General features: G+C 42.3%; 1 protein-coding gene across 4 annotated transcripts in view; it reads right to left on the minus strand.

Annotated features, from left to right (window-relative positions):
- Positions 1-2,997: 2,997 nt before the first annotated feature.
- MOB3B (MOB kinase activator 3B) overlaps positions 2,998-27,986 on the minus strand; it is an 84,977-nt gene continuing 59,988 nt past the window's right edge. For all 4 annotated transcript variants that reach the window (XM_083185477.1, XM_083185484.1, XM_083185503.1 and 1 more), the window contains one exon: positions 2,998-4,345. Coding sequence is in view for 1 of the 4 variants with exons in the window: in XM_083185503.1 (XP_083041629.1) it covers positions 4,316-4,345 (30 nt within the window). In the remaining 3 variants the exon portion in view is untranslated. The remainder of the gene's footprint in view (positions 4,346-27,986) is intronic.

Raw genomic sequence — 27,986 nt, forward strand, 5'->3', positions numbered from 1 at the left:
GTGGGCAGAGTGCATTGGAATGACGAATGGGGGCAGGAGAACACTGCAGCTCATATTACATGTCAATTACCCATTAGCAGGCAGTTGGGGGCCATGTGGTGCCTGTGTAATTACCAAGTAAGGAAGCATTGATTATGCATTACAACAATTATATTGTTTGTTCAATGTAAAGGATATCAACGTACAATAGCTTCCTTTGCAAGAGATATATGTTGTATTAAATACCTGCAGCAATCTCTGCGTGCAGTAAAGCCGACTGGGTCCTAGTGCACTTGTATTTTGTGGCTTTATATTTGCAGGACTTTGAGAAATTATTATTAACCTTATTTTTTATAGAGCGACAGCATGTTACACAGGTTTTTACTGAGACTGTTTAATCATTTACATCACATCAGACACATGTAGATCTGTTCCAGAATCATAAAGAAAGATGACATGCTTTGTTACACAGCCTTCATGTACTATAATGCCTCTACTATATCACAAGCAGTCTGAGTCATACAGCTGTACAGCTGTCATACATATCTGTTTCCATGTGATAGGGCAGCAAAGATAATCAAATGTGCTAGGAAGACAGTGGTTTAACCTGAGTATTAATGCTCATCTGAACGCTCTCATTTATTCTTATTATACAGGCAGCTACATACATTAATATCCAGTCAAAAAAAAATCCACTTGCAATGTTTTGGTGCATGTTGCACTATTTCACTATTTCAGAGCCTGTAACCACTTGTTCTGTCCAAAGTGAATGTAGAAACTACAGTAAATAGCTGAAACAACATGATGGTCTTAGGGGTTTTTGTTTTAATTCATTATTGTGTTTTGGTTTTGGCAAAACCACCCTCACGTGTTTTGGCCCAGATTCATTTCACTTAAAAATTTCTTTAAAATAAATAATCAATGATAAATCAATAATAGCTAAAATCATGTAATTTTTTGCAATACTAAACCTGAAATTTGGGACTTAAAATCGAAATTCTGAACCGCAGCAAGTTCTAAAATGGGACTTGGTGGGTTATTCTAATTCACTGTTATTTTGCGTCTGCATAGACGCAGGGAGCGAGGAGGCACAGTGAACTACATGTTTGCCATCCCGTTGGCACCCAGCAGTGAGGGTGGTGGGTGTGGGGCAGTGGTGGGGGGCGCAGCCCATAGCAACACCCAGCATTTCATGGGCGTTCCCAGGAAAACGCTGGGCGTTCCCATTTAGATGGTCCAATGAGGTGTGTGCGGGGTTCGGGCAGCTGATGTAAGCGGATGTCAGCTGCCCGCCCGCTTCCTGGAAAGGACGACTGCAGATCTCTGCAAGCACTGTAGAAATCATTTGATGGTCGCTAACCATCAGATGATTTCTTCCCCGTACCCAAGGCTGCGAATGGATGAGTATGCAATAACCCATTAGCAGCCATGCCGGGGATCGTGGCATGCGAGGGGGGAGGCAGCATTGCGTGTGCACCAGAATAAGGTCCACAGTTCAGATCAGATCTCCTTGGGAGATCCTTACCATTTTGAATCACAGCCACAAAATTAAGGTGGATTCAGATTTTTGGAGAACTAAGTGGCAACTCTACCATACATCTACTCAAGCAATTCTCTGACTCACTGATGTTGATCCAAACCATTGACCGTCAGACTCTGATGATCGGTGACTCCATATTAAAACCTCTCGACTCGGGGATCAGTATAATTTGGGGGTGAGAATTGGTAAATCACGTATTTCCAACATGTTGGATTTTGCCAATGACCTGACCCAGGCATGGACAGAACAAATAATTCCTCTGATAGCTACCTAATGCAGGGACCCATTAAGTAAACTTACATCACTGTTCAGATTTAGAAATTAAACCTTAAAGCTGGGAAAGGATAGAAATGTATGTCTAATAATCATAGCTGCCAAATACAATGTAATTTGCTGACTTTTCTGGTGGTGGAGAAGGTAATGCTATTGCATAGGATTGCTTCCTTATAGGCAGTTACCCATCAGTACCTTTCATATAACAAGTAAGGAGGTAGATGAGAGTGTTATTATAGGAAATATTTGTTAGGCTAAGGCAGTGGTTCTCAAACTCAGTCCTCGGGACCCCACACAGTTCACGTTTTCCAGGTCACCCGGCAGGTGCACAGGTGCAATCATTACTCACTGACACATTTTAAAAAATTCACAGGTGGAGCTAATTATTTCACCTGTGATTCTGTGACAACCAGGAGGAGGAGTTTGCAGGTGCACACTAAATATATATGCTAGACCTTTTAATATCTTGCTATATTGCATTTGAGGTTATTAGCATAGTAATGGCCATTAGTATGGGCTTGTCCACCTGCTTGCTGCACTACAAGTCTCAGCAGGTAGCACCTCATATGTCCAGGGTGTGCAGTTTAGGGCCCCTCCCCCTATGTACTATATATTGTGTATTCATACACACTGGAAGGAACTAGAGACGCCTTCCTCCTTAACTAGCACCCCACCCACCTGTCCCAGATTGATTTTAACTAGGTTGGAGTCCCAACATTCAAGACTGCACACCTCAGCTTGGCACTATGAGGGTAAGTCCTACTGTACATATATGCTGAGTGTTGGTCTGTGGGACTGTGTTTGGGGCGCTGGGCTCTTTGGGCTGCTGTTGCTGGGCTGCTCCATGGCATCATATCGTACACTTTCCATCACCCCTTTAGTTTGTTTAATATATATGTAGCACCCTTCACATTTATTATTACTTCTTACCTAGGTAAGTCCTATCACATATAATTTCCCCTATCCCTTTTACTATCACTTTAATTTCACACTAATGTGATGCCATGGGGTGGTTCTGCTGGGCTGGCCTGGGGGGCCCTGTGCCCTGGACCTGTCCCAGAGTAGTGTTAGGGACTTGTCCTATTGAGGTAACCTGGACGCGGTGGACAAGCCGATACTAATGGCCATTACTATGCTAATAACCTCAAATGCAATATAGCAAGATATTAAAAGGTCTAGCATATATATTTAGTGTGCACCTGCAAACTCCTCCTCCTGCACTACAAGTCTCAGCAGGTAGCACCTCATATGTCCAGGGTGTGCAGTTTAGGGCCCCTCCCCCTAAATTCTGTGACAAGACCTGCAAAACCAAACTGTATGGGGTCCTGAGGACCAACTTTGAGAACCTGTGGGCTAAGGTGAACATGCTACATAATACAGCCATAATCCTTAGCTTGGGGCTAGAACACATCTTAAAATTGACAAGCTTGATGACAAACAGTGATGGCTTTATCCTAGAAAACATATTTCCCTGCCACATATGTGACTCAAGAAATAGTAGTATAACTCCATTTATCGTAATATATCCATCTGTAAATACAGTGGATTGGAGGAGGACAAGCAAGTAATATCAATTAGTTACAGGAAGATAATAATATGCAGTCAGATTTGATAATGGGTGTCTATATATATAGCTCCTAATTAATTCACCTTCTATTCATCCTCTTTTACAATTAGTTTCTTTGTCTCCATTGTACATCAATAATATCCCCACCTATAGGGGGGTATGCGTCATTAGGTCGACAGTTTCTATGTGGACAGTCAAAAGGTTGACCACTATTGGTCGAATTTGAAGGTCGACACATGAATAGGGTTGACATGCATTAGACATGATCAAAATGTCGACACAAGCAAAAGGTTAACATGATTTTTTTAAATAAAAAAAGGCTAATATGGTGTTCACGTCAACATGGACACAAAAAACACAAAAAAACTCATGTTGACCTTTTGCTTGTGTTGACCTTTTGACAATGTTGTTGTAATGTATGTCGACCTTTTTTATGTGTCGACCATTTGCCTGTAGACCAATATTGGTGGACCTATCTATACAAACTGAATATTTACATGTGTATTTATAAAAACAGACAACCCATAGGTCATGTGATGTTATCAAGTACAAGGTGAGGTGAAAAAGAAGCTCTGTAGAAAATATAGAGGACAATTTGGATTTAGTATTAGTAGAAATCAGTCCAATAAAAAATATAAGACAATCTGACAAGAACCCTGAATCCAGTGATGCTATGCAAAACGTATTAGGACTTAGTATTGTTTATCTCTCCTAATGAGTATTAATACAATATGACATCCATAAGGAGACTTGCACTTGTCTCGTCTCCAGTTACACTATCCTCTGGATTGTGCTAGCAGCATTGTCAGGGCCTGGGCAATGATAGATCTGAAACACATAGAAACTGTCTGCTTCAGGGTCCAAGTGGTCAGTCACACACATTCATGTCTCCACGGGTAAATCAGACATGGCCAGAAAGTAATTAGTGTTTCCTTTGATCTTCAAGGAGCATTCCTTCACTGACACATTCGCATTGTCATCTCTTTCTGAAAAAGTGGTGAGAAGAAATGGAAACAATTATTATAAGTACGATAACATTGTTAGTGCCCTATTTACATATTTACAGGGCCCTATCACATAATCTTATCAGTGTCATCCAAATAAATAAAGCGTGGGTGGAACAGTCTTTCTATTAATATATTTTTCTGGTGTGTCTCTCTCAAATTCATTAACTGCTGGATTAACAACATTTAATAGTTGTGGTTTATATAATATTTAGTTCACTTATTTATTATTATTATTATTTAATTTGTCCAATTATCTATTGGAGATTTTGCTTTTTTTTTTTTGTCAGTTGAGTTTTGCAATGCATTCTCAAGAACAGCCACAAGGTGGAAACCAATGAACAATATATCTGTCATCCTACAGGTTATGTTGGAACACCGATTTTTGAAAATCTATTTTGAAGATTTTCCAAAATATGTTGTTTAAAAATTATGATTTTGGTAGGAAAGCTTATAAGCAATTTAAGCACAAGATTAGGGCTTCTGCTGTTTTGAAAACAAAAGATCAACCTGACCTGTTTTCTTGTGCCACAAAACCTTTACAGGCTCCAGTAAGGATCTGTTATAGCCATCCACTCCCAACTGTCCTGTAACAACTGTATGGATGTGCACAAACTATGGATGACACTGGGCTGAGAAAGTCTGTAAGTTTAACCATCTAAAGCTAGATCATTTATAGATAGGACAGAGAAAAAAAAAAAAAGGCAGATGATGTTTAAATGAGCAATACCTGTGACTGACATTTAGTTTGGTGACACATGCACATGAGATCTGTTATTACATTTATAACCCTTTTCATAACAATCTAGTTTCAAATATGTAATATACTGTATGTTAAATAAAAATCTTCAATGTGAGTTAAAGTTCTCAATAAAAAAAGATTTTTGTCCAAGTATTCTCCATTTTTGACACAGACAAATGTTTTGCTTGTTCTCTGGTGTATGTCAGAATTATACCCCTTTTAGACAGAAAACAAAATTTTCGGGTGAAGCAGTTCTACCCGGTAATTTTGTGAGTAACACGGGTCCCTTTTCTGTGTGAAAGGGCACACCCATGTCGTATATCCTGTGTCTCCGACCCTGGAATTGACCAGGGTCGAGGACACAGGATTTATGACCCGGGTTGACCCTTTCATACAGATGAAATACCTGTGTTATTCAGCAAAATACCGGGTAGAACTGCTTCACCCGACACTGTAATTTGTTCTTCTGTGTGAAGGGGGGGTCAGGCTGCTCTCTGAAAAATGACCCAGACTTTTCTGTCTGAAAGGGATATTAGATGCAATAAAGTACCGGTAGAGTGAATCCTTAAATCCCAGGTTTTAGTGTTTTTTCAATCCTGAATCCTGGGATTCACAGTTCAAGAGGAGAGAATGCCACAAAAACACACAAGGGGTAGGGGAAAACAAAATATAATTTCATGTAGAAAAACCCTTTAATGATTATATAATGATGTTCTCATTGAGAATATGTATTCAGTGTTAGTCTTTCACATCATTTATTAAGTTAGACCATAAACTTTATAATGCATAAACGAATGCCATAAACTGACATTTTCTCACATATGTATAATGTACAAGGTCCTAGTTTCGTATACAGGTATACCACCGAAGGTCCTAAACAGTTTTTAATCTGGACACATGAGGTGCTGGTGGGATGTAGGCTGTGGGACGTTTTAGAGGGCCAACAGGAAGAGAGGGGTAGGAGTCATTCTGCAATGTGGGAGGTAAGTGGTGCAGGGGGGGGGGTAAGTAGCTCTGCAGTACAGGACGTGAGCAGCTCTGCTGTGCGGGACACACACGGCTGGAGAAGGCTTGCTGCGGGGGCGGTTTCACTGCAAAGGGGCTGCCCGATATCACAGATAATCTTGCAAAACTGATAATCCGGCACAGTGTCATAAAGTATATATATACAGGTTGAGTATCCGTTATCCAAATTAGTCTTTCAAAATGTACTTTTATTTTTTGCTAAAAACCTACTGGGGACATTTGTAACTGGCACTACTATGGAAATAACATACTGTATAACTGGCACTAAATATGTGCAAGGGCGTGATTGCTTTGCATTCAAATTCAGTGCCCAAGATTGTACACAAACCTTGTTTCCTGCACAAATAAAATACATTTGTGTGTATTTCTTGTGTTTGATGTGCTTAGACAACATAAATGTAAGATATTTCAAGATACCTCATTCAAATATAAAAATATTACAAAATACGTAATAAGCCATTATCCAAAATTCTTCTGGTCCTGAGTATTTTGGATAAGGTTAACGCAATCTGTATATATATTTTAGCATTTTGCTTGCAGCTTCGCTCGTATGGATGTCTGTTATTGCTCAGCTGAACTAATTTTAAAGTTGTGCCATATAATATTGTGATGTATAGTTATATTATACGCATTGATCACAAATGTCTTTATAAACAATATTTTACTGTTTTCCAGAGAATAACACAAAATGAAAAGAGTGGTGGTGGAGCGCTCAGATGTACAGCATTAGCAGTATAAAAAATATTATGATCAATTGGGTATCACATTAATACTTATTTAATCTAGTATATAATAGTTTTTTTTAAAATAATTGATAAAAGACAATATGGTACTTGTTTCCTAGCACGGCCACAAAGATGTTGATCGTGGGCATCGTGAGGAAAAATCGGGGGCATCGCGGCCATCGCATGCACTAAAAAATCGGGTGCAATGGTACCGACGAGATTTTCCCATAGGAATCAATGTTAAATGGCTCAATTGACCCAAATCATCATAGGGAACAATGGGAAATGGGCCAGAAAACCGCTGAACACTGAAATGTCCCCCCAAAAGTAGTTGACGCCACCCCACGATCAACGCGAACCCGAAGCGTGGCGAGCGCAGCGGTACGCGTCCTCCGACCTTTTCATACCCCCACTATCCACGTCGGCGTGGAGTTGAGAATAGAATAGTGTGGCGAGCGTAGCGAGCCACCGAGGCCGAAGCGTGGCGAGCGCAGCGAGCCCCGCGAGGGGACGCGGATACCTGTGAAGCCCGCGAAGGTGAAGGTATCTGGCTGCGCTCGCCACGCTTCGGGCTCGGTGGCTCGCTGCGCTCGCCACACTAATCTAATCTCAACTCCACGCCGACGTGGATAGTGGGGGTATGAAAAGGTCGGAGGACGCGTACCGCTGCGCTCGCCACGCTTTGGGGTGGCGTCAACTACTTTTGGGGGGACATTTCACTGTTCAGGGGTGTTTTTTGGGTTTTCTGGCCCATTTACCATTGTTCCCTATGATGATTTGGGTCAATTGAGCCATTTAACATTGATTCCTATGGGAAATCGGGGGCATCGCGAGTAAATTGAGGCATTTAACATTGTTCCCTATGGGGAAATCGGGGGCATCGCGTCTGGACCATTTAAGCCTTTTTTAGCCGCATACGACGTGACCGACGCGATATTGACTTTTTTCAATGCATTTCAATGGGAAAATCGGGGGGCATCGCGTCGGTCGCGTCGTATACCACTAAAAATGACACCGATGCCCGCGATTGTGGCCGTGCTAGGAAACAAGTACCGACAATATAAAATACACAATAAAAATGCACTCTGGTGTAATGTAGAAGGACAATGGAAATTATACTTAGGTAAGTCCCGCTTGTTCATTACTCTCCTCCAATTATTATGCGTGATGTATTACGTTAGAGTCCATAATAAACTGGTGTGGTGGGTGTCCATAAACCTGGCTGGATGCCTTGTAATTTGCTTCCACTCGTGAAGAAAGGATATTTTAACTCACAGTCGGGATAGGCTCCAAGAATAAGCAGGTGGTGGTGTCCCAGAATGTTCCAGAGTCCAAGCCACACTCCTTTGTTGGACTCTGGTACTCTTTATTTACTGCCCCACTTGGACTAACTCTCCTCTCAACTGGTACAGACCAGCTAACTGGACACTTCATTCTGATATCACATCAAGATAATACATATGGCAGTGTCACGGCCAGTGCTGGGGCGTGCCGCTCACCTGTTTACCTCCGGCGGCGGGATCTGCTGGCTGTCCGTCCGGGTGCAGGGCGGGGAGCGCAGCGTCCATTTCTCCCGGCCGCGACCATTTTTCTGGGGTCTCCAGTGTGCGCTCCCGGCGGGGGAACCTGTAGTAAGTGTTTGTCTCCAGCCTGGGCGCCGCCATCTTGATGTGGCCGGCCAATAGCGCCGGTCCTCAGTTCTGCCCCACCAATCAGGATCTGCCCAGGGGGATAAAGCCGGGCCTCCTGGGGCATACAGACGCCAGTGCTTTGTTGTCAATCCCTTGGGAGGAAGCTTCAACCTGTGCTCCAACTTATGCTCTTTGGTGTTCCTGTTTCCCAGCATTTTTTACCTGAAATCCTGCACCCGTTATCTCCAAGTTCAGCACCTGTTACCTGAAATCCTGCATTTGCATCCTGCACTCATTACTCACAGTTCAGCACCTATTACCTGAAATCCTGCACTTGTACCTTGCACCATTCCCTGAAGTTCTACTCCTGCTGTCAGTCACCTGTACCCGCTGCCAACCATCAGTACCTGCTGACAGTCATCAGTACCTGCTGACAGTTACCAACACTTGCTGCCAGCCATCTGTACCTGCTACCAGCCCTCAGTACCTGCTGCCAGTCATCAGTACCTGCTGACAGTCATCGACACCCGCTGACAGTCATCGGCACCCGCTGTCTGTCATCTGTGCCTGCTGGCAGTCAACTGGTAACGGTTCCCAGATTCGTCTTCTTCTTCACGATCCGGTCCAGTCATCTGGTAAAGGTTCCCGGACAAGTCTTCTTTCTTCTTCACGATCTGGTCCAGTCATCTGGTAAAGGTTCCCGGACAAGTCTTCTTTCTTCTTCACGATCCGGTCCAGTCATCTGGTAAAGCTTCTCGGACAAGTCTTCTTCCTGGTCCAGTCCAGTCACCTGGTAAAGATTCCTGGACTCGTTCTCTGTGAACTACATCCCAGTTGTCCTGCTGGGTTCTCTGCTCCGCAGCTTGCCTAGCTGGCCTTATCTTCCGGTGCTTCTTCTATGAAAAAGACTTATATCAAACCTGCTACTCTTCAGTCTCCTCCAGACCATGACACCCTACTCTCCGGGCCCGAGGCAGTTCCACAAGGTAACCCTAGCATGACAGGCAGTTTCTTTCAGCGTCACTAAGCTATCCAACAGTTAAAATGGCATCCAAATTCAACCAGCAGTTTTTTGTGTGATGCCAGAACGAACAGTCAAACAGACTAAAAAAATCTATGTACAGACACAACCATTACAGTTTTATTATATATATAGATATGTCCATATATCATATATATTAGAATGACTTTGAAATAGCTTCATAAGTCTTTTTTTTCCCACACTGAGAGGCGTTTCATTTTTCTTGATTTAAGACCTCTTTATGCATTAATGTAAGCCAGAAAGGACTAGACAGCAATTGTATGTGTAAATCACAGCACCAAGATCAACTCCAAAAGCGTGTCTGACAGCCAACAGGTTACAGGAATCGTGTGGTTTAGTAAATCAATTTGGTTTTGGACAAGTGCCACTTTCTCACTGTTAATCTTTTCAAATGATTTAAGTAGTATACTAAACATATGACTGAAGTCATCACACCCCAGTGCTGGTTGATATTCTGTAATGTATCTCTGGGGAAGTTGATAGAGACAGAAGGAAAGTGAGGAGATAGCTGTAGACTGTTAACTGCTACATGATTTATTTATTGTTAAAATTCATATTCAAAGCAGAATATTTTGCACCTACTGTATATAAATAAACATTACATCATAATGAGAAGCATTGAGAGGTAATGCAGCAAGTGGCTTTGGGGACAGGGCCTGATAATATGATAGTCTATCCCAGCCCTAAAATGGAGGAACTCCTGTGATTTGGGTAGGATGCGGGAGAGCCAATTTTGAATCTCCTGCAGCTTGCATGAGAGTGGGTAAGTATCCATCACATAGCACTGCCCTTTAGATTATGCACATTTTTTTAAATCCCTATGCTGAAATATATCAGTAACAAACAAACTTTAAGCATACTTGCCTACTTTTGAAAACTACTGTAGTTTCAGGGAGATTATAGTTGGTAGTAGAATTTTGCAAAGTGCCCCATTGAGGGGGCATATCATGCTCCTCCCAAAGGGCATATCTAGTTCCATATATGGAGAGATTGTGAACGTGGCACCTAGAAGTGTGAGTCTTTTAATATGACTTCTATACAAATGTAGATGAGCCCCAAAGCAGTAAGTAAGAGCTACTATACTTGGTAAAGTGCTGGGAAATGGTGCTGATGATTCAATGTAAATGATTCTCATTCCTTTTTCCCAAAAAAATGTAACAGTGTAATGTGGGCTAGGTGACATGAAGGAGATTGCTAGACTAATGAGGGAGAGAGGGAGATTGCTACTATTTCATGGAGTCTCCAGCAGAATGCAGGAGGGTAGAAAATTATGACTTTAAGAAACTAGTCATTAGCTTTAAATATTGTATATCTATATCTACTTTTACATCTATCTATATCCATCTACTGATTATGTGTCCACAAACATCTAATTTCTGTGAGCTACAAGGCACAATATAACTTTATTTTACAATTAAGCTTGTAGAGTAGATTGTTTTATGACAGGTTTAATGTTTTTATTTATTTATTTTCTTACATTCCACAGAATATTTATTAAACACATATTTGCATAAAAAATCTTGCCTAGGGCATCAAATTGGAGAGGGCCAGCTGTGTGTAACCCATGTTGCCTTACTTTACATCTCTATAACCGGGGGTAGACTGGCAGATTTTACATAGAAAATGTAATGCATTGCATTTGACGCGAAATCAGGTTCGATTTCCCTTGAAGCTCACTTTTCGATAAATCACATCGAAAATGCTTTTTTTGACGTACAATTGTACATACAATCATGCGATTTATCGAATGCCCCTTAAAATAAAAAAATTGAGCAGGATCGAATGCGATTGCATTGAATGCTGTAAAAAACACACCAAATTATCGAACAGATCTGTGCACAGTGGGTGAAAGAGGAGTGGCCATGAAGTAACCAGAAATCTTCAGGAATCATCACATTTAGAAAAATCGTATGCCCACAAAACAGCATTCGAACGCACGTACAATTCGATAAATATTATGTGTATATTATTATATACAAAATGTGCATACAATCATTTGATTTATCGAACATGTGGTCGAAATCGAATGATTGTATGCAATATCTCACAAGTGTATGGGCAGCATTACTATTTATATCATTTTCTATTCCAATGGAGCATAACCGAATGATGTCTAGTAAAGTTCATACAGTATATTAATACATATATATGTGGAATCATAAAATTGTATTAAAAGTTTTAGTAAGGCAAGTACAAAGTAATAAATGAAAGTTCTCAAGTAAACTGTCTATTTTTCTTTTTATCCCTGTTCTTCCTCACTTGTTTTCACAGCTTATCTCCTTGCCCTTATTAATGGGGGCCGAGCTGGATAATCTGTTGGGGCACATAAGGACAGTAGTTACTCCTCCTGGGGCTTGGGAATTATATGACCTTGGAAGGAGGACACTATGGGGGTTATTCTGGCTGATTCGTAAGGCTGCAAATTCACAGCCTTGCGAGTCCCCAGGCGCTACCCGCCTAATGTCGGTATGCCTGCCCCAGAATCACATGCTGCATACGTTTGGATGGGCTGCGAATGGATATTTAATATAAACATCCATTCGCAGGCTGTTGGGAACACCAACATCATTCGATGGCTGGTTACCTTGTGAACGCCCAGCATTTTCATGGGAATGCCCATGAAACAGTGGGCGTTCGTTCCCATGGGCACGACTATCCACCGCTGCCCCCCCGCTGGCAGTGTTGGGTGCATGCACTTGGCAAACACCCTGTTCGCCGTGGCTGCACGCACTCTTCATCTGTACATGCGTAGAGATGCGTCTGAATATTCAAGGAAACAGTAGCACATATGAGACATTCTGTATTCTCACAAAGAAAGTGGGTACTCTTTACCTAGGATGGCGCCCATCGCGGGCATCGCGTCCATCGTATGCACTAAAGTAACGGGTGCGACGCGACCGACGCGATGCTTAAATGTTAATGTTAAATTTTTCAATGGACCCGATTTTTCAGTTCAATGCCTCAATGCCCGCGATTTTGCCATAGGAAACAATGTTAAATGGGCCACAGAGCCCAAATAGGCACCCTTAGCAGTGAAATGTCCCCCACAATTGTTAACGACACCCCACGATCCACGCAAACCCGAAGCGTGGCGAGCGCAGAGAGCCCGCGAGGGGCGGCGGTACGCGTCCTCCGACCTTTTCATACCCCCATTATCCACGTCGGCGTGGAGTTGAGAATAGAATAGTGTGGCGAGCGCAGCGAGCCACCGAGCCCGAAGCGTGGCGAGCGGACGCGGATACCTGTGAAGCCCGCGTAGGGCCGCGTTTACCTGTGAAGGTATCCGCGTCCGCTCGCCACGCTTCGGGCTCGCCACACTATTCTATTCTCAACTCCACGCCGACGTGGATAGTGGGGGTATGAAAAGGTCGGAGGACGCGTACCACCGCCCCTCGCAGGCTCGCTGCGCTTGCCACGCTTCGGGTTCGCGTGGATCGTGGGGTGTCGTTAACAATTGTGGGGGACATTTCACTGCTAATGGTGCCTATTTGGGCTCTGTGGCCCATTTAACATTGTTTCCTATGGCAAAATCGCGGGCATTGAGGCATTGAACTGAAAAATCGGGTCCATTGAAAAATGTAACATTGATCCCTATGGGAAATCGCGGGCATCGCGTCGGTCGCGTCGCACCCGTTACTTTAGTGCATACGATGGACCCGATTTTTCAGTTCAATGCCTCAATGCCCGCGATTTTGCCATAGGAAACAATGTTAAATGGGCCACAGAGCCCAAATAGGCACCCTTAGCAGTGAAATGTCCCCCACAATTGTTAACGACACCCCACGATCCACGCAAACCCGAAGCGTTTACCTGTGAAGCCCGCGTAGGGCCGCGTTTACCTGTGAAGGTATCCGCGTCCGCTCGCCACGCTTCGGGCTCGCCACACTATTCTATTCTCAACTCCACGCCGACGTGGATAGTGGGGGTATGAAAAGGTCGGAGGACGCGTACCACCGCCCCTCGCAGGCTCGCTGCGCTTGCCACGCTTCGGGTTCGCGTGGATCGTGGGGTGTCGTTAACAATTGTGGGGGACATTTCACTGCTAATGGTGCCTATTTGGGCTCTGTGGCCCATTTAACATTGTTTCCTATGGCAAAATCGCGGGCATTGAGGCATTGAACTGAAAAATCGGGTCCATTGAAAAATGTAACATTGATCCCTATGGGAAATCGCGGGCATCGCGTCGGTCGCGTCGCACCCGTTACTTTAGTGCATACGATGGACGCGATGCCCGCGATTTTTTACACCCGATGACCGCGATGGACATCGTGGGCGCCGTGCTAGGTAAAGAGTACCAGAAAGTGTGTTAAGGATTACATACAGCAGAGTAGATATACTGTTAGTATCAAACCCCGAAGATGATGGTACTTGAATCTTCTTTGTGGGATCTTTTAGTTTATGATCTTTTTCTAAATGGAAATAGGGGAATAAGGGCCTGATTCATGTAAACGCTGCCCCGTTGTTGCAGCATCCATATTCCCCCACCCATGTGCACAGCTGCAAATGCGATCTCCCTCCCAACGGCCGTGGAATGCCTGCGTTTTCCAGGACATTTCCTGATAATGCTGCATTACTGCTTCCAATCACCCTGCGGGCAGCCTGTGCTGGCTAGCCATCGTGAAGACTCAGCCGTGCGATTGGGCTGATCGGCCCCTAAGTGTGGGAGAAACTTGTAGTACCTGGAGGAAAACCACACAAGCACCAGGAGAATATACAAACCACACACAGTTAGGATGATGGTGGGAACTGAACCATAACCTCAGTGCTATGAGACAAATGCTACTTTTCGTCATGTGCACATTGATTAGAAATAGTAATCTGCTTGTCCTCAGGTTAGTGACATAAGGAATCAAGTTCTGTGGGTGGTTGTAGGCCCATGCTAAATAGGATTCTCAAGCATTAGTTTGAATCCCTACCAGATTAGTGATGGCAGATAAGTAATATAATGTCCCTCCTGTTCAACAGCAGCCAGCACATGTCAGACTGGTGCACATTGAAGCTACAAATTAATAAGGTTACAAACAGGATGAGCTAAAGAGAGCTCTCTCTCTCTTTCTCTCTCAGTTAGAGATGATGACTCTTATGATTAGGATAAACCAAGATATCTCTAAATATATTGATTTTGTTGTGTGATTGATTGTTATGCCATTTACTAAAAATAATTTAAATTAACAATCCCCCTCTTTGGTCATTATCTCTGAATTAGCCATCTTTATATTAAGGGGGGTATTTAATCCCCACTGCTATTTTCGAAAGAGAAAATAGCGATGGGTGCCAATTCAATGCTGTCGGCAGCTCGTGAGAATGGACCCAACTTTAAGAGCAGTTGGGCCGTTTTGCCGAAAACGGGCATGGATTGTCAAGATTACGCCCAGAACTCGACAATTCAAAGCCGTTTTCACAGACACGCCCCTTATCGCTGATCTGCAGCCGGGACAGTAAATCCCATCTGCCAATAACCGCGGCGAGCGGACCTAAAATGTGCCAGGGTCCCGACTGTCAGGATGTACTGAAAGTTAGGACTTGGGATTGAATACCCCCCTAAGTCTGTTTGTGCAGGACAATTGTGACTCAAGGCCCATACACACATAGCGATTTTTGTTCTAAGCGATCTGTCTAGATGGCTTAGAAAGTAAGCACGGATCTCTTCATGAGTATAGCGTTGGGGCAGCGCATTGCCAGTGTCATTTGTTATCATCAATAAACACAAATAATTAAAGTTGAGCTTTGCATATTTTCAAGTTGCCATTTCACACCTCTGATTAGGATATTAATTAATAGCTTAATTTCTGTTTAAGTGGAAAACAAATCATACATTATTATGTTGGGGGGGTTTCATCCCATTTCTCAGTTACGTAAAGTGTCCTAATGCTCAGCCTGCCACAATTAATATCATATATGAACCACTCCTATATCATAGCTGACAAATAATTCTTACAGAGACAGGAGTCTACAGAACAGCCTCTGGTCACTACATCTAAGCTGATGGATAAAGCTTGAAAACCCTGTGTTTCTGAAAGCGTGATTCTAAATGAATTCACTATAACAATCAAACTTAATGGGAGGTAAAACTCTTATGCACTTGCCTTAATAAATAATCAATCTCTAGCATACTCATCCGCCAGTTTACACCCACACTTTCAGATGTTCCAAATCTCTTATTCCCACCCCATCTCGCATGCTGCTTTTTATTCCTCATTAAATTGACTGATATAAGCCCAATAGTTCTGCAGCCGGCTGTGGTGTTTTAGAGCTCTCTCTTTGATCTCTAGTTTCTTCAAGCATGCAATGAATTATGACTGCAGTGATAAGCACTTAACACAGAACTGAGTGACTGTTCTGCGCAACACATAACTTAAAGCGGCATGGTGCCATTATACTTTCATTTACAGCCTCAGAAATTGCCTATTTGCGAAAATATGGGGAAAGAGAGTATGGAAATGTCTTTGGTCATACGTGATTAAAAAGTGTTTTTTTTTGGGCTAGTCAGAAAAATATCTTGTTACCAATTTTAGATGTGCTGAGAAACTAAGCAGTATTACTTTTCCGTAAATCTGTTTCTTTTTTTTTTTTTTTTTTTTTTTTTAAAAACAAAAACATTTGAATGACTGACATAGAAGTGCAAGTACAATTTTGAAATGACTGTTAAAGACATTTGACATTCCAACATTATGAAGCATCAAAGAAAACAAGCTGAGTATTATAAATAGAAATAACAAAAATATAATAAAAAAATGGCCACATCATGATCAATTAGAGATAAGTCAATTACACCTACTGCACAAATGTTATTAGGAATTCTCCTGTCTCCAGGTACATATCACAAGTATAGCTATACGCAGTGGTGGGTACACCATGATCATGGAGCTAGAAAGATCAAATGGCTGAAAATATGGCTGAAGAGCCAGAGATTATACAGGAAAATATGTTTTTGTATACCCACCTTATATTTTTTATTACTGAGGGGAGATGGAGGATCACGTTTCTTCCAGCAGAGGGCAATTTGGCATTTTAAATGACAAATGAGTATGTTTTGGAGTGTTAGGATTTGTCTTTCACAGTAGGGAGTACCATAAGCCTGTTTTCCAAAGCTTGATTTAAAGCCTGTTTGATCCTATTTTTTCCCCAATTAAATATAATTACTTGGACATACTGCAACTTTACATGGAATAGGGATTTCTTTGCCCCAATGAGACCATCATGCCACGTATCTATAACAGAGTTGTCCTTTCTGTACACTTCATAAATGTAAATCTACATTTTAAAATCAAGCTTTGGTATTAGTTATACATAGAAATATATATTGAACATTTACTATTTCTACAGTTGGTTGTAGCTTGTTGTTAGGGTTCCATCTGTATTGTAGTTAAGGTATATACAGGGGAGGGGGCACTTTGGTGTTGAGTTTTTAATTTCTAATCTTTTGCTGATAATCTCTATTATATGGTCAGGGTAATTTAATTGGCTATTTTGGCACACTTCTCCTTGGGTTTCAGTCCAGTTACACATGACATTCTGGTTTGGTGGGGTTGGTTTAATATTTGTGTGAGGCGTTGTGCCTTTCTGCCCGTGCTCCATGTTCTGACTCTTATTGTTTCATATTTTTTATTGAGCATGAGGAATATCTCTGTGTTTGAAACAGGTCCATACACACTGGGCGACTATGCCCAGCGTGTATGGACAGATGATCACTATCATCACTGCGGGGAAAGCCGCTTAGTGCATACACACTGAGCGGCTTTCCCCCTGCCCGGTGCCGATGGAAGGGGGAGGACGGTGTTGCATAGCGCAGCGCTATGCAAAGCCGTCCTGAAAGCCGCTCATCTGCTGGTATAACCAGCAGATGAACGGCTTTCCCCGGCGATGTTGTGGGAGCGCGCAGCAGCGCTCATCGCCGGACCATACACACTGGGCGGCTTTGAGCTGAAAGCCGATCAAACCTGCTGCTTTGATCGACTTTCAGCTCAAAGTCGCCCAGTGTGTATGGGCCTAATCCTTCAATGTTTGGATTTTGCTCTACAATATTTGTCTTGGCCTTTACAATACCCATTTTGGCTAATCCATACACCACCTACTGCCTAACACTAACCCCACCTACATTGCCTAAACCTATCCTCTCCTTAGTGCATATCCCTAACCCCCGGAGCCTGACCATCATGTCACCATTCAGGCAATGTTGAGAATTCACATGTCGACATTGCAGATATGTCTGAGAATATCGACATGTTGCCTGTCATCATTAGAACTGTTGACATTATGATTGACTGCATCCCCTATTGAATACATGACTGGTTTTCTATTGGGTACTACACATTTTTTGCAGATCTGACTTAACTGTATTTAGGAGATTCCACCGATGATGACCAGCCTGGGGTTTGCATCTCTATTTTACAGGGGACACTGCAATATGAACCTCTTTGTTAAAGTGAGAACATTGTGCTGGATGTTTGTTTTGCAGGGGGGACTCCATACTCATTATTCCTCTGCTTAAGCAGTTGGTAGCCCAGACTATAGCATTGATGCTGGTTAATGTAGGTGGTAGAGCTGATGAAGAAGATTGCCAAATCATAACCTACTGTATGCAGTTTAGGCAACGATTGTATTATCTTCTAAATGATTGGTGTTTTCTGGTCTATTATTTTTGCTTGACTCACCCACTGATTAGAACTTTGTTTATTTCTAATGGATACATTACAATAAGGATGTTTGTTCCTTCTGAAGCAATGGTAAAAATTCTATTGTATAATTCAACCTGAACAACTGCGTCTATAATCCTAGAACCAAGAGCTGGATTCCAAATTTTCAATCTATTACAAAATATAAACATGTGAGATCTGGGGCCAAATGTAATAGGGTGAGAGTTTCAGAAAGTGAGAGATTTTGGGAGAGTTTTCCCATGTTTTTTTAAGGAACAATCAATTACATGGCAAAATCAACCTGGTTTAGCAGTGTAATTGATTGCTCGGTACTTGTGGAGTATCATGGCTCCCATCGTATGGCATCGTATGCCATATGTAGTGGCATACGATGGCATACGATGCGATGCGATGTTTTACCGATTTTTGAGCATTTTTGCTCAAAAATCGTATGCCATCGCATGGCATCGTATGCCATATGTAGTGGCATACGATGCGATACGATGTTTTACCGATTTTTGAGCAAAAATGGTCAAAAATCGGTAAAACATCGGATAACATCGTATGCCATATGTAGTGGCATACGATGTTATACGATGCGATACGATGTTTTACCGATTTTTGAGCAAAAATGGTCAAAAATCGGTAAAACATCGGATAACATCGTATGCCATATGTAGTGGCATACGATGCGATACGATGTTTTACCGATTTTTGAGCAAAAATGGTGAAAAATCGGTAAAACATCGCATGGCATTGTATGCCATCGATGCGATACGATGTTTTACCGATTTTTGAGCCATTTTAGCTCAAAAATCGTATGCGATCGCATCGGATGCGATGCGATGGCACCCGATTTTGCACTGAAATGCATCACAATGCATTGAAATGTGTATTAAAGTAGTGAAATGCCCCCAAATGCCATTTTTCATAGTGCACCACCCCCACTATCAACGTCAACCCGAAGCGTGGCGAGCGCAGCGAGCCCGCGAGGGGCGGCGGTACGCGTCCTACGACCTTTTCATACCCCCACTATCCACGTCGGCGTGGAGTTGAGAATAGAATAGTGTGGCGAGCGCAGCGAGCCACCGAGCCCGAAGCGTGGCGAGCGCAGCGAGCCCCGCGAGGGGACGCGGATACCTGTAAAGCCCGCGAGGAGACGCGTATAGCTGTGAAGGTATCCGCGTCCCCTCGCCACGCTTCGGGCTCGGTGGCTCGCTGCGCTCGCCACACTATTCTATTCTCAACTCCACGCCGACGTGGATAGTGGGGGTATGAAAAGGTCGTAGGACGCGTACCGCCGCCCCTCGCGGGCTCGCTGCGCTCGCCACGCTTCGGGTTGACGTTGATAGTGGGGGTGGTGCACTATGAAAAATGGCATTTGGGGGCATTTCACTACTTTAATACACATTTCAATGCATTCTGATGCATTTCAGCGCAAAATCGGGTGCCATCGCATCGCATCGGATGCCATCGTATGGCATCCGATGCGATCGCATACGATTTTTGAGCTAAAATGGCTCAAAAATCGGTAAAACATCGTATCGCATCGATGGCATACGATGCCATGCGATGTTTTACCGATTTTTCACCATTTTTGCTCAAAAATCGGTAAAACATCGTATCGCATCATATGACATCGTATGCCACTACATATGGCATACAATGTTATCCGATGTTTTACCGATTTTTCACCATTTTTGCGCAAAAATCGGTAAAACATCGTATCGCATTGTATGACATCGTATGCCACTACATATGGCATACGATGTTATCCGATGTTTTACCGATTTTTGACCATTTTTGCACAAAAATCGGTAAAACATCGTATCGCATCGTATGCCACTACATATGGCATACGATGTTATGCGATGGCATACGATTTTTGAGCTAAAATAGTCAAAAATCGGTAAAACATCGCATCGCATCGTATGCCATCGTATGCCACATGCGATGCGATGCGATTTTTAGCATACGATCTGCATACGATGCAGGTCGTGGGAGCCGTGATACTCCACAAGTACCGATTGCTCCTTTAAAAAACATGGGGAAACCCTCCCAAAATCTCTCACTTTCTGAAACTCTCACCCTATTACATTTGGCCCCTGGTGTTTGACACTGACACTGCCTAAATGTGTGGGTAGGCATTCAGTACATTTATTTAAATTGGGCGCTGAATACATTGTGATGATAAGGGAAGCTCACAATGAGCTCCCTGACATGTTCCCACTCACACAATTATGTAACAATAAACGTTTCATTTTCCTTCCTACCGCACTGTGGGCAGCTCTCCTGCATTCCACAGACACTGTAGGACTTCTGTCAAACATAAATAAGTACACAGGATTGATTATGGCCAACTGAATGAATTATAACCTGCCAGTTATTCTGCAGATGGTGACTTACATTTCTGAACCCGCTAGACATTTTTACAGAAGCTCAGCACATTTCATTTGGATCTGCATGCAATCATTTACCAGCTTTTTCTAACAACATTATTTTATTCCCTCTTCTTCTCATATTTCACCCAGGACCTAATCATTTCCAACTTCCATTTCAGATTTAGAACTCTAGAATGCCAGGCTGGGAGCATAGATGAATCTGATTTTTTGGCCCAAGTGGGGAGCTTATGTCTTCTCCTCTGAGCTCTGTGTGTCACCTTGTCCTTCCCCTTCGCTGCTGTTCAGTATATTGTACAGTATGCACAAATCTAGGATAGGCTACAAAACTATTTTCCAAACTCTATAAAAGGCCATGTAAAATGATGAGGTCTTATCCTCAACCCAATGCATCAGCATAAAAAAGTCATGAATTCAAACATCTAAAAAAGACAATTCACAAATTGTGGTTGAGAAAAATATGTAACATGATGAGATAATTCTGCTGACCTGCATATAGCACTATGTGTCCCTCCATAAATATGTACATGCATCAGAGACTTAAAATGTGTCTTCAAATATACAGAAGCCACCATGGACAGCACGTGTGCACTGTGGGAGCTGGCTGCAGGCTGAGGGAGAGGGATCATAAGATCCCTCACCTACGAGAATGCCTCTATAGGCATAAACGGTTTATGCCAACTGAGGATTTCGTCAACAATGCAGCCAAATTCCAAAAAGCTTTGCTTTTGGAGTTTGGTAAACAGGGATTAGACTGTAGTCCTCATTGATAATAATGGGGATACATAAAATTATGCAAAATGTATAGTTTCTACAAAAATGTATGGAAAAAAAAGGTTAGATAGAATGACCCTTCTTTATGCTTCATATTAACAAAAAACTCTCTCCCTATCTCAGTTAACTGGATTTCTTGTTTGCAGATTACAAATTCATTAAAACATTGTTGCACAATGTAGATATTAAGAACGGTATTTATATAGAGGTTTAGTTTGACACCATAATCTTATTATTTATTAAGTTATTTATATAGCGCACATATTCCGCAGCGCTTTACAGAGAATATTTGAACAGTCCCTGCCCCAGTGGAGTTTACAATCTATGTTCTTTACCACATGTACACGCACACACAGACATTCTAGGGTTAATTTGTTGAAAGCCAATTAACCTACCAGTATATTTTTGAATTGTGGGAGGAAACTGGAGTACCCGGAGTAAACCCACACAAGCACGTGGAGAATATACAAACTCTGCACAGTTAGGGCCATGGTGGGGATCGAACCCATGACCTCAGCACTGTAAGGCAGTAATGCTAACCATTACACTGTCCCTGCTCTCCAGATGCACATTCACACTCACTCATTCATCCTGCATTATTATTATTATTATAAAAAAACCTTGTGCTATTGGGAATCTTGCTTCTTCCACTTTCTAGCTCCTTTCCTGGTTCTGCTTTATTCATTATCCAATGCCAACTGCAAACGTGTTGGGGTTCTAGTCTCTATTTACATGTCTGCATTGCCAGCAGAGGTCACACTCCTCCTCTCCTGGGGCTAAGCATTACCTGTCCATCTGCCAGAATGAGATAATTGTAAAGGGATGATGTCTTTTCCGTCAACACTCGAGCAGCATGGAGATGGCATAACCTGTGCTCCTATGAATTTCTCAATAGCACATTTGTTTCATTTGCTTACATTTCAGACACAGAGCTAAAGTTGTTTTCTCTGTGTTTTGCATGGCATTATATATTGTTGATACAGATTTATCCAGTTCCTGGACCTGTTAGCATGACATAACATTTGTTACTATTTTTAAACGGCAACTTTTCCATCCACAGCAGAAAAGAGCATACACTTGTACTGAGCTCACACGTTATACTTGAATGCAAAGTAATAATTCTCCAGACACACATTCGCACTCGCCGACATCTGCTGGTCATTGACCATCCAATCTGTGCAGAAAGGATTTTTGATGTAGCCGATGAGCATATGTCGTTTGTTTCCTCTTATTTATTTTAACACAGAAAATGACTGACCCATGCCATAAAAAAGCCACTGCTATTGTGTAACGCTGCACACACACACAACAGAGTTACTTGAAAGCCCAATAATGTTTAGTGTCCATTATTTCAAACTCAATGACTCTGAAAGGAAACCAGCTGTGGGAAAAACTGGCCTGCCACGCCTGCCCTACACTTACAGCTGGTTACTCATTAAACCACCAGATGTGAAACAGAAACTGCAATTATCCCAATGACTAACCAGCATTTGTATACTAAATATATGTTTTGTAAAACTGCTTTAAAGCAGCGGTTAAGCCTGGCACATGTATTACACTGATTGGGCTGTGACACTGAAAAATGAGGACTGCAATATACTAGCTGAAACAGTATATATATATATAATGAAGTGCGCAAAAAAAATATTTTTAAATGTCCACAGATATAAGAGTCTCTGACCCACACGGGTATATCTTTAAAAGGCACTCTGGGTTTGTTTCCAACCCCGGTTCCCTGAGGACGAGCCTGTGCACTCGAAACATGTCGGACGGAATAAAATGATGATTTGAGCTTTATCACTAATCCCCGAGTGACGCCTTTGCTTGCACCTGTACAGTAAGGACCCGCATTGGCCTAAGGAAGGCACCGGGTTAAGGAATTAAGGAGCTGCAAATTACTGGGGAGTGCCGGAGCTTGGACTGTATATATATATATATATATATATATATATATATATATATATATATATATATATATATATAATATTTAGCCACATATACTGTATATATGGGCAGCAAAGCAGACCTGCTCCTGCTTATCAGTTGTATAAGTTAAGTGTTCAAATGGGATGGTGAAAAGCATATAGTTATGGATATTACTAAAGCTGGCCATACACTCGAGCGATCTGAGGCCAATTTCAACCGGGCGTGCGATCGATTGTGTGCACATTGTGAGGAATATCGATACGATGCACGGTCCCGCGGGTCCAGTGATCGCTCTACTGATCATATGTGCTGCACATATGATCAGTCAGGATGGCTTGCAGTTGTAAGCAGATTGTATGTGCTATTAAAGCCCATACAATCGCTCGTTTCACCGCTCTTACAACCTGCATACAATTAGTTTGTATGCAGGTTGTTCTGATGTACCGCCAGCTGTAAGAGATGTTCTAGCTGTAGAGCTGCTACCAAATAACCATGAATAATGGCGGATGCTTGCTTGGGCTTATCCAGTAATAATAACATTCCAACTAAATACCTCTCAGACATGAGACATTACCTAACCAGAAGAGCAGGACATGTATAAAACCGTTCACTTTGCACAGACAGCTTAGCGTATGCACTAAAACAAGCTGCCGCTGGGACTCCAGGGTGTGATTAATACCCCTTTTACACGAAAAACCCTGGTCGGACCCTGGTCTTTGAATGCTGGAGTATCCAGGGTCTGACCTTGCTTTATACAGCATTTACACAGCGCTTTGACCTGGGTTGGACCTGGGTCTGCACCATTTACACTGAACCTGGTTCAGCCCTGCCTTAAATAATATATATATATATATATATATAATATATATTATATTTATATAAATATAATATATATATTATATTTATTTAAATATATATATATATATATATATAAATATATATATAATATTTCTATATATATATATATATATATATATATTTATAAAAATATATAATATATATATTTATAAATAATATATATATATATAATATTTAAGGCAGGGCTGACCCAGGTTCAGTGTTTTTTAGGGGGTAGATGGGGAGTGCTGTCCCCGGGTGCTAGGAGGAGGGGGGTCCCTGCCGCTGCTGAGGGGAGGGGGGTACCTGTCAGCCTGAGGTCGGAGCTCACTCAGCGGAGGAGATGATGTGCGCCGCTGCTGTACCACTCCCCGCAGCCGCGAAGTTCCTGCGGCGGGGGTCCCTCTGGCGCATGAGAACTAGTACTAGTTCCTATGCGCTGGAGGGACCGCCGACACTGACTGTCCATTCGCCGCAGGGACCGGCTGCCGGGGGATGGTACAGCAGCGGCGCACATCATCCCCTCCGCTGAGCTCCGACCGCAGGCTGACAGGACAGGTACCCCCCCTCCCCTCAGCAGCCGCAGGGACCCCCCTCCTCCCGCAGCAGCTGGGCACATCTTCCGCAGCGGGACCATTTACACCGCCATTTACACGGGTCCTATCTGGGTTCTACCCAGGTCAGGACCTGGGTAGAGGACCCGTGTAAATGGACACGGATATAGCCCATTTACACCGCCGATGATCCGTGTCTGACCAGCAGCTGACCCGGATTTTTCGGTGGTGTAAAAGGGGTATCAGTGACTATATTGACTTTTTCTATGCACATTGCACAGAGAAATGAAAAACACACCACGCAGCAGTGCCTAGTATCACAGTCATTAATATTTATTTTACAATCTTTTTATAAACTAATGCTAGTTTCACCCTTCTTTAGTATAAAAAAATGCATGACAGTGAGGGAACAACACACACACGGGGGAATTTACTAAGATCGAATGGGTCTGAATTCACCCATTCGATCTTTAATACGTCTGGGACCCAGTGCCGCACTAAATTGCAATCAGCCGAATATGGCTGATTTGCCTGATTTATGCACAGCAAGCTCAGCCAAATTCAACTGTATAAATGAATACATCATCGATAGAACTCAGGTGTATATGGCCATAGAGTTCTATCCAATTGGCCAATTTACAATCATACGAACTGCTGAATTCGGCCATGAATTCAGCAGAAAATACGAATGAAAAATGTGACACATTTTCCACGTGCAGGCTTCTCTATGTAAAGAAATTTAAATTTAAATACATAATAGAAAAACCTATGTGTGATGCCCCCCCCCCCCCCCCCCCCCCCAATAGAGACCGTGATGATTCTTGAAATAAAGAGGGACCCCAGGTCTTGTTTCCCTTGCATTTCTGGAACCAGCACCGACTCAAAGAGCCCATGGCTGGTTATACTCCTGTGTGGGGCCCCCACCCACCCCACCTCAGCACCCAAATATCAATGATTTCACCATCTGAAAATACAAATCCGAGAATTTGGCAGCTTATTAAATTAGCCTCACATTGTATTTTCGGGCATATCCCGGTCATACTCAGGATTGCCCATGATTGGTAATCTTAGTAAATTTCCCCCACAGTGTCTATATTTCAGTGAAATTTCAAGTACAGTTCAGCTAAATATTCTCCCCGTGTTTTGTTATTTAGCCCAAAGTATTCCTTGTCATACCTCAGTCAAACCACACAACAAAATGATCCCCATTTCCATCATCATCATACTGTATATTATAATACTGATCGTTTATAGGTGGTAACATGGGGGTGGTTTAAAAAATACAAACATGCTGCGACCATTTTGGGGGTGCTTCTCAGCCTTCAACTGTGAATCTGTACACAGCTGTAAAGGCTCCAGTGGCTTACTTGCGATGGACACTTTAGTTGCTCAGAGGACTACTACTGCAACCAATGTTGTATATAAAAGGGGCAGATCAGAGATCTCATCTGTGGTTGTCCTAGTCCTTTTATTATATTTTTGTGTACATAATGTACACATGAAGGCTGAGGTTCCTTCCTTTTGGTATTAACATCACTCTCATCTAATTTTAGGTGTTTTAATCAATACAGATTCCTGCATTGCTTTCTACATATAAAGGTGCCCACTGACGCTACAATTGTACTGTGCTATGCGTTTTTGTCTGTACAATGGTTCTATACAATTTTTCTTCCAGCTTGCGATGCAATGTGCACTTGGATGCATGCGATGTGATCTGATGAACCCATGTTTGTAATGTTAAATTTCAGATGTAGTCTAAAAAGTATGTGCAGCACGTACTTTTTTAGACATACAATATCGGCTCCCGGGAACGCGCATCGCATCGCACAAGCCCATAAACACCATCCAATAATTGTACATAAGATGCAATTTGTGCTTAAAAAGTACAAAACGCATTCGATAATTGTAGCGTCTGTGGGCACCTTAAGAATAATCTGCATGAGATCCAGGTGCGATTTTGACTATGTATACAATTTAGGCTGAGGTTCCTTCCTTTTGGTATTAACATCACTCTCATCTAATTTTAGGTGTTTTAATCAATACAGATTCCTGCATTGCTTTCTACATATAAAGGTGCCCACAGACGCATCAATTATCGAATGCGTTTTGTACTTTTTAAGCACAAATTGCATCTTATGTACAATTATTGGATGGTGTTTATGTGCTTGTGCGATGCGATGCGATGCGCGTTCCCGGGAGCCCGATATTGTATGTCTAAAAAAGTATGTGCTGCACGTACTTTTTAGACTACATCTGAAATTTAACATTACAAACATGGGTTCATACAATCACATCTTATGCATCCAAGTGCACATCTCATAGCAAGCTGGAAGAAAAATTGTATAGAACCATTGTACAGACAACAATGCATAGCACAGTACAATTGTAGCGTCTGTGGGCACCTTAGACTATGTATACAATTTAAACTATCTGCATACATATAGTGCAGATCTGCACGATATAGTCTATGCAGCCAAGACTTTCTGCATTAGATCCAGATGAGATTTTGACTATATAGTCAAGTATACACACCGACTTGGATACATTAACATAATTTTTTAGTATTAGGGATATAATGGACCCATATGATGAAGGTCACCTGGACGAGGTGGATGGGCCTCATTTTTGGCTAAACATTCACTAAGAACTTCACTTATACTCCATGTTAATTGTAAGACAAAATAATATTGACTAGCTGCATGTTAGTGCTTAGGTTGTGCCTCTGCATCTTTTCTTAACCTACTACTTACCAATACAGTAGGCCTGTGTGCACATAGATGGCCTGCATTCTGAGAGCAGAACCATGTGTAACACTATACACAAACAGCAGTGAGGGCGAGAGGTACTAAGCTTTGTGATAAAATGGAGAGTGATAAACCACCAGCCAATCAGCTCCTACCTGTCATTTTTCAAACCCAGCTTTTGACATTGCAGCTACAAGCTGATTGGCTGGATGTTTATCACTCTCCTTTTTATCACTTTTCAAGCTTAGTACATCTGGCACTCAGTGAGAACACATGAAAGTGCAGGAAAGCAAGACAACAGCAGTTACTGCAGGCTCTGCTCTACACCTGGGACTGAACTTCTATCATTAATAATTATGTACTGCTCTGCTTTATGACTGATTAAGCCATCGCCTGTCACATTTGTAGCCTGAGGTGGAACTTAATGATGATACAATGCTTTGCTCACAAAAGAAAACATCTTCCCCTGTCTTAAAAAGAACTTTAGATACTCTTATTTCATGTCAGGAAACTCCGTCATGAAATATTTATTTTTGATTTCCCTATTTTAAGAAAGGAATTCCAGTTATAGAAAATGTGAAAGGAAG

The sequence above is a fragment of the Crinia signifera genome, chromosome 1 (genome assembly GCF_055691185.1).
Source record: "Crinia signifera chromosome 1, ASM5569118v1, whole genome shotgun sequence".
In the NCBI taxonomy this organism is placed as follows: domain Eukaryota; kingdom Metazoa; phylum Chordata; class Amphibia; order Anura; family Myobatrachidae; genus Crinia; species Crinia signifera.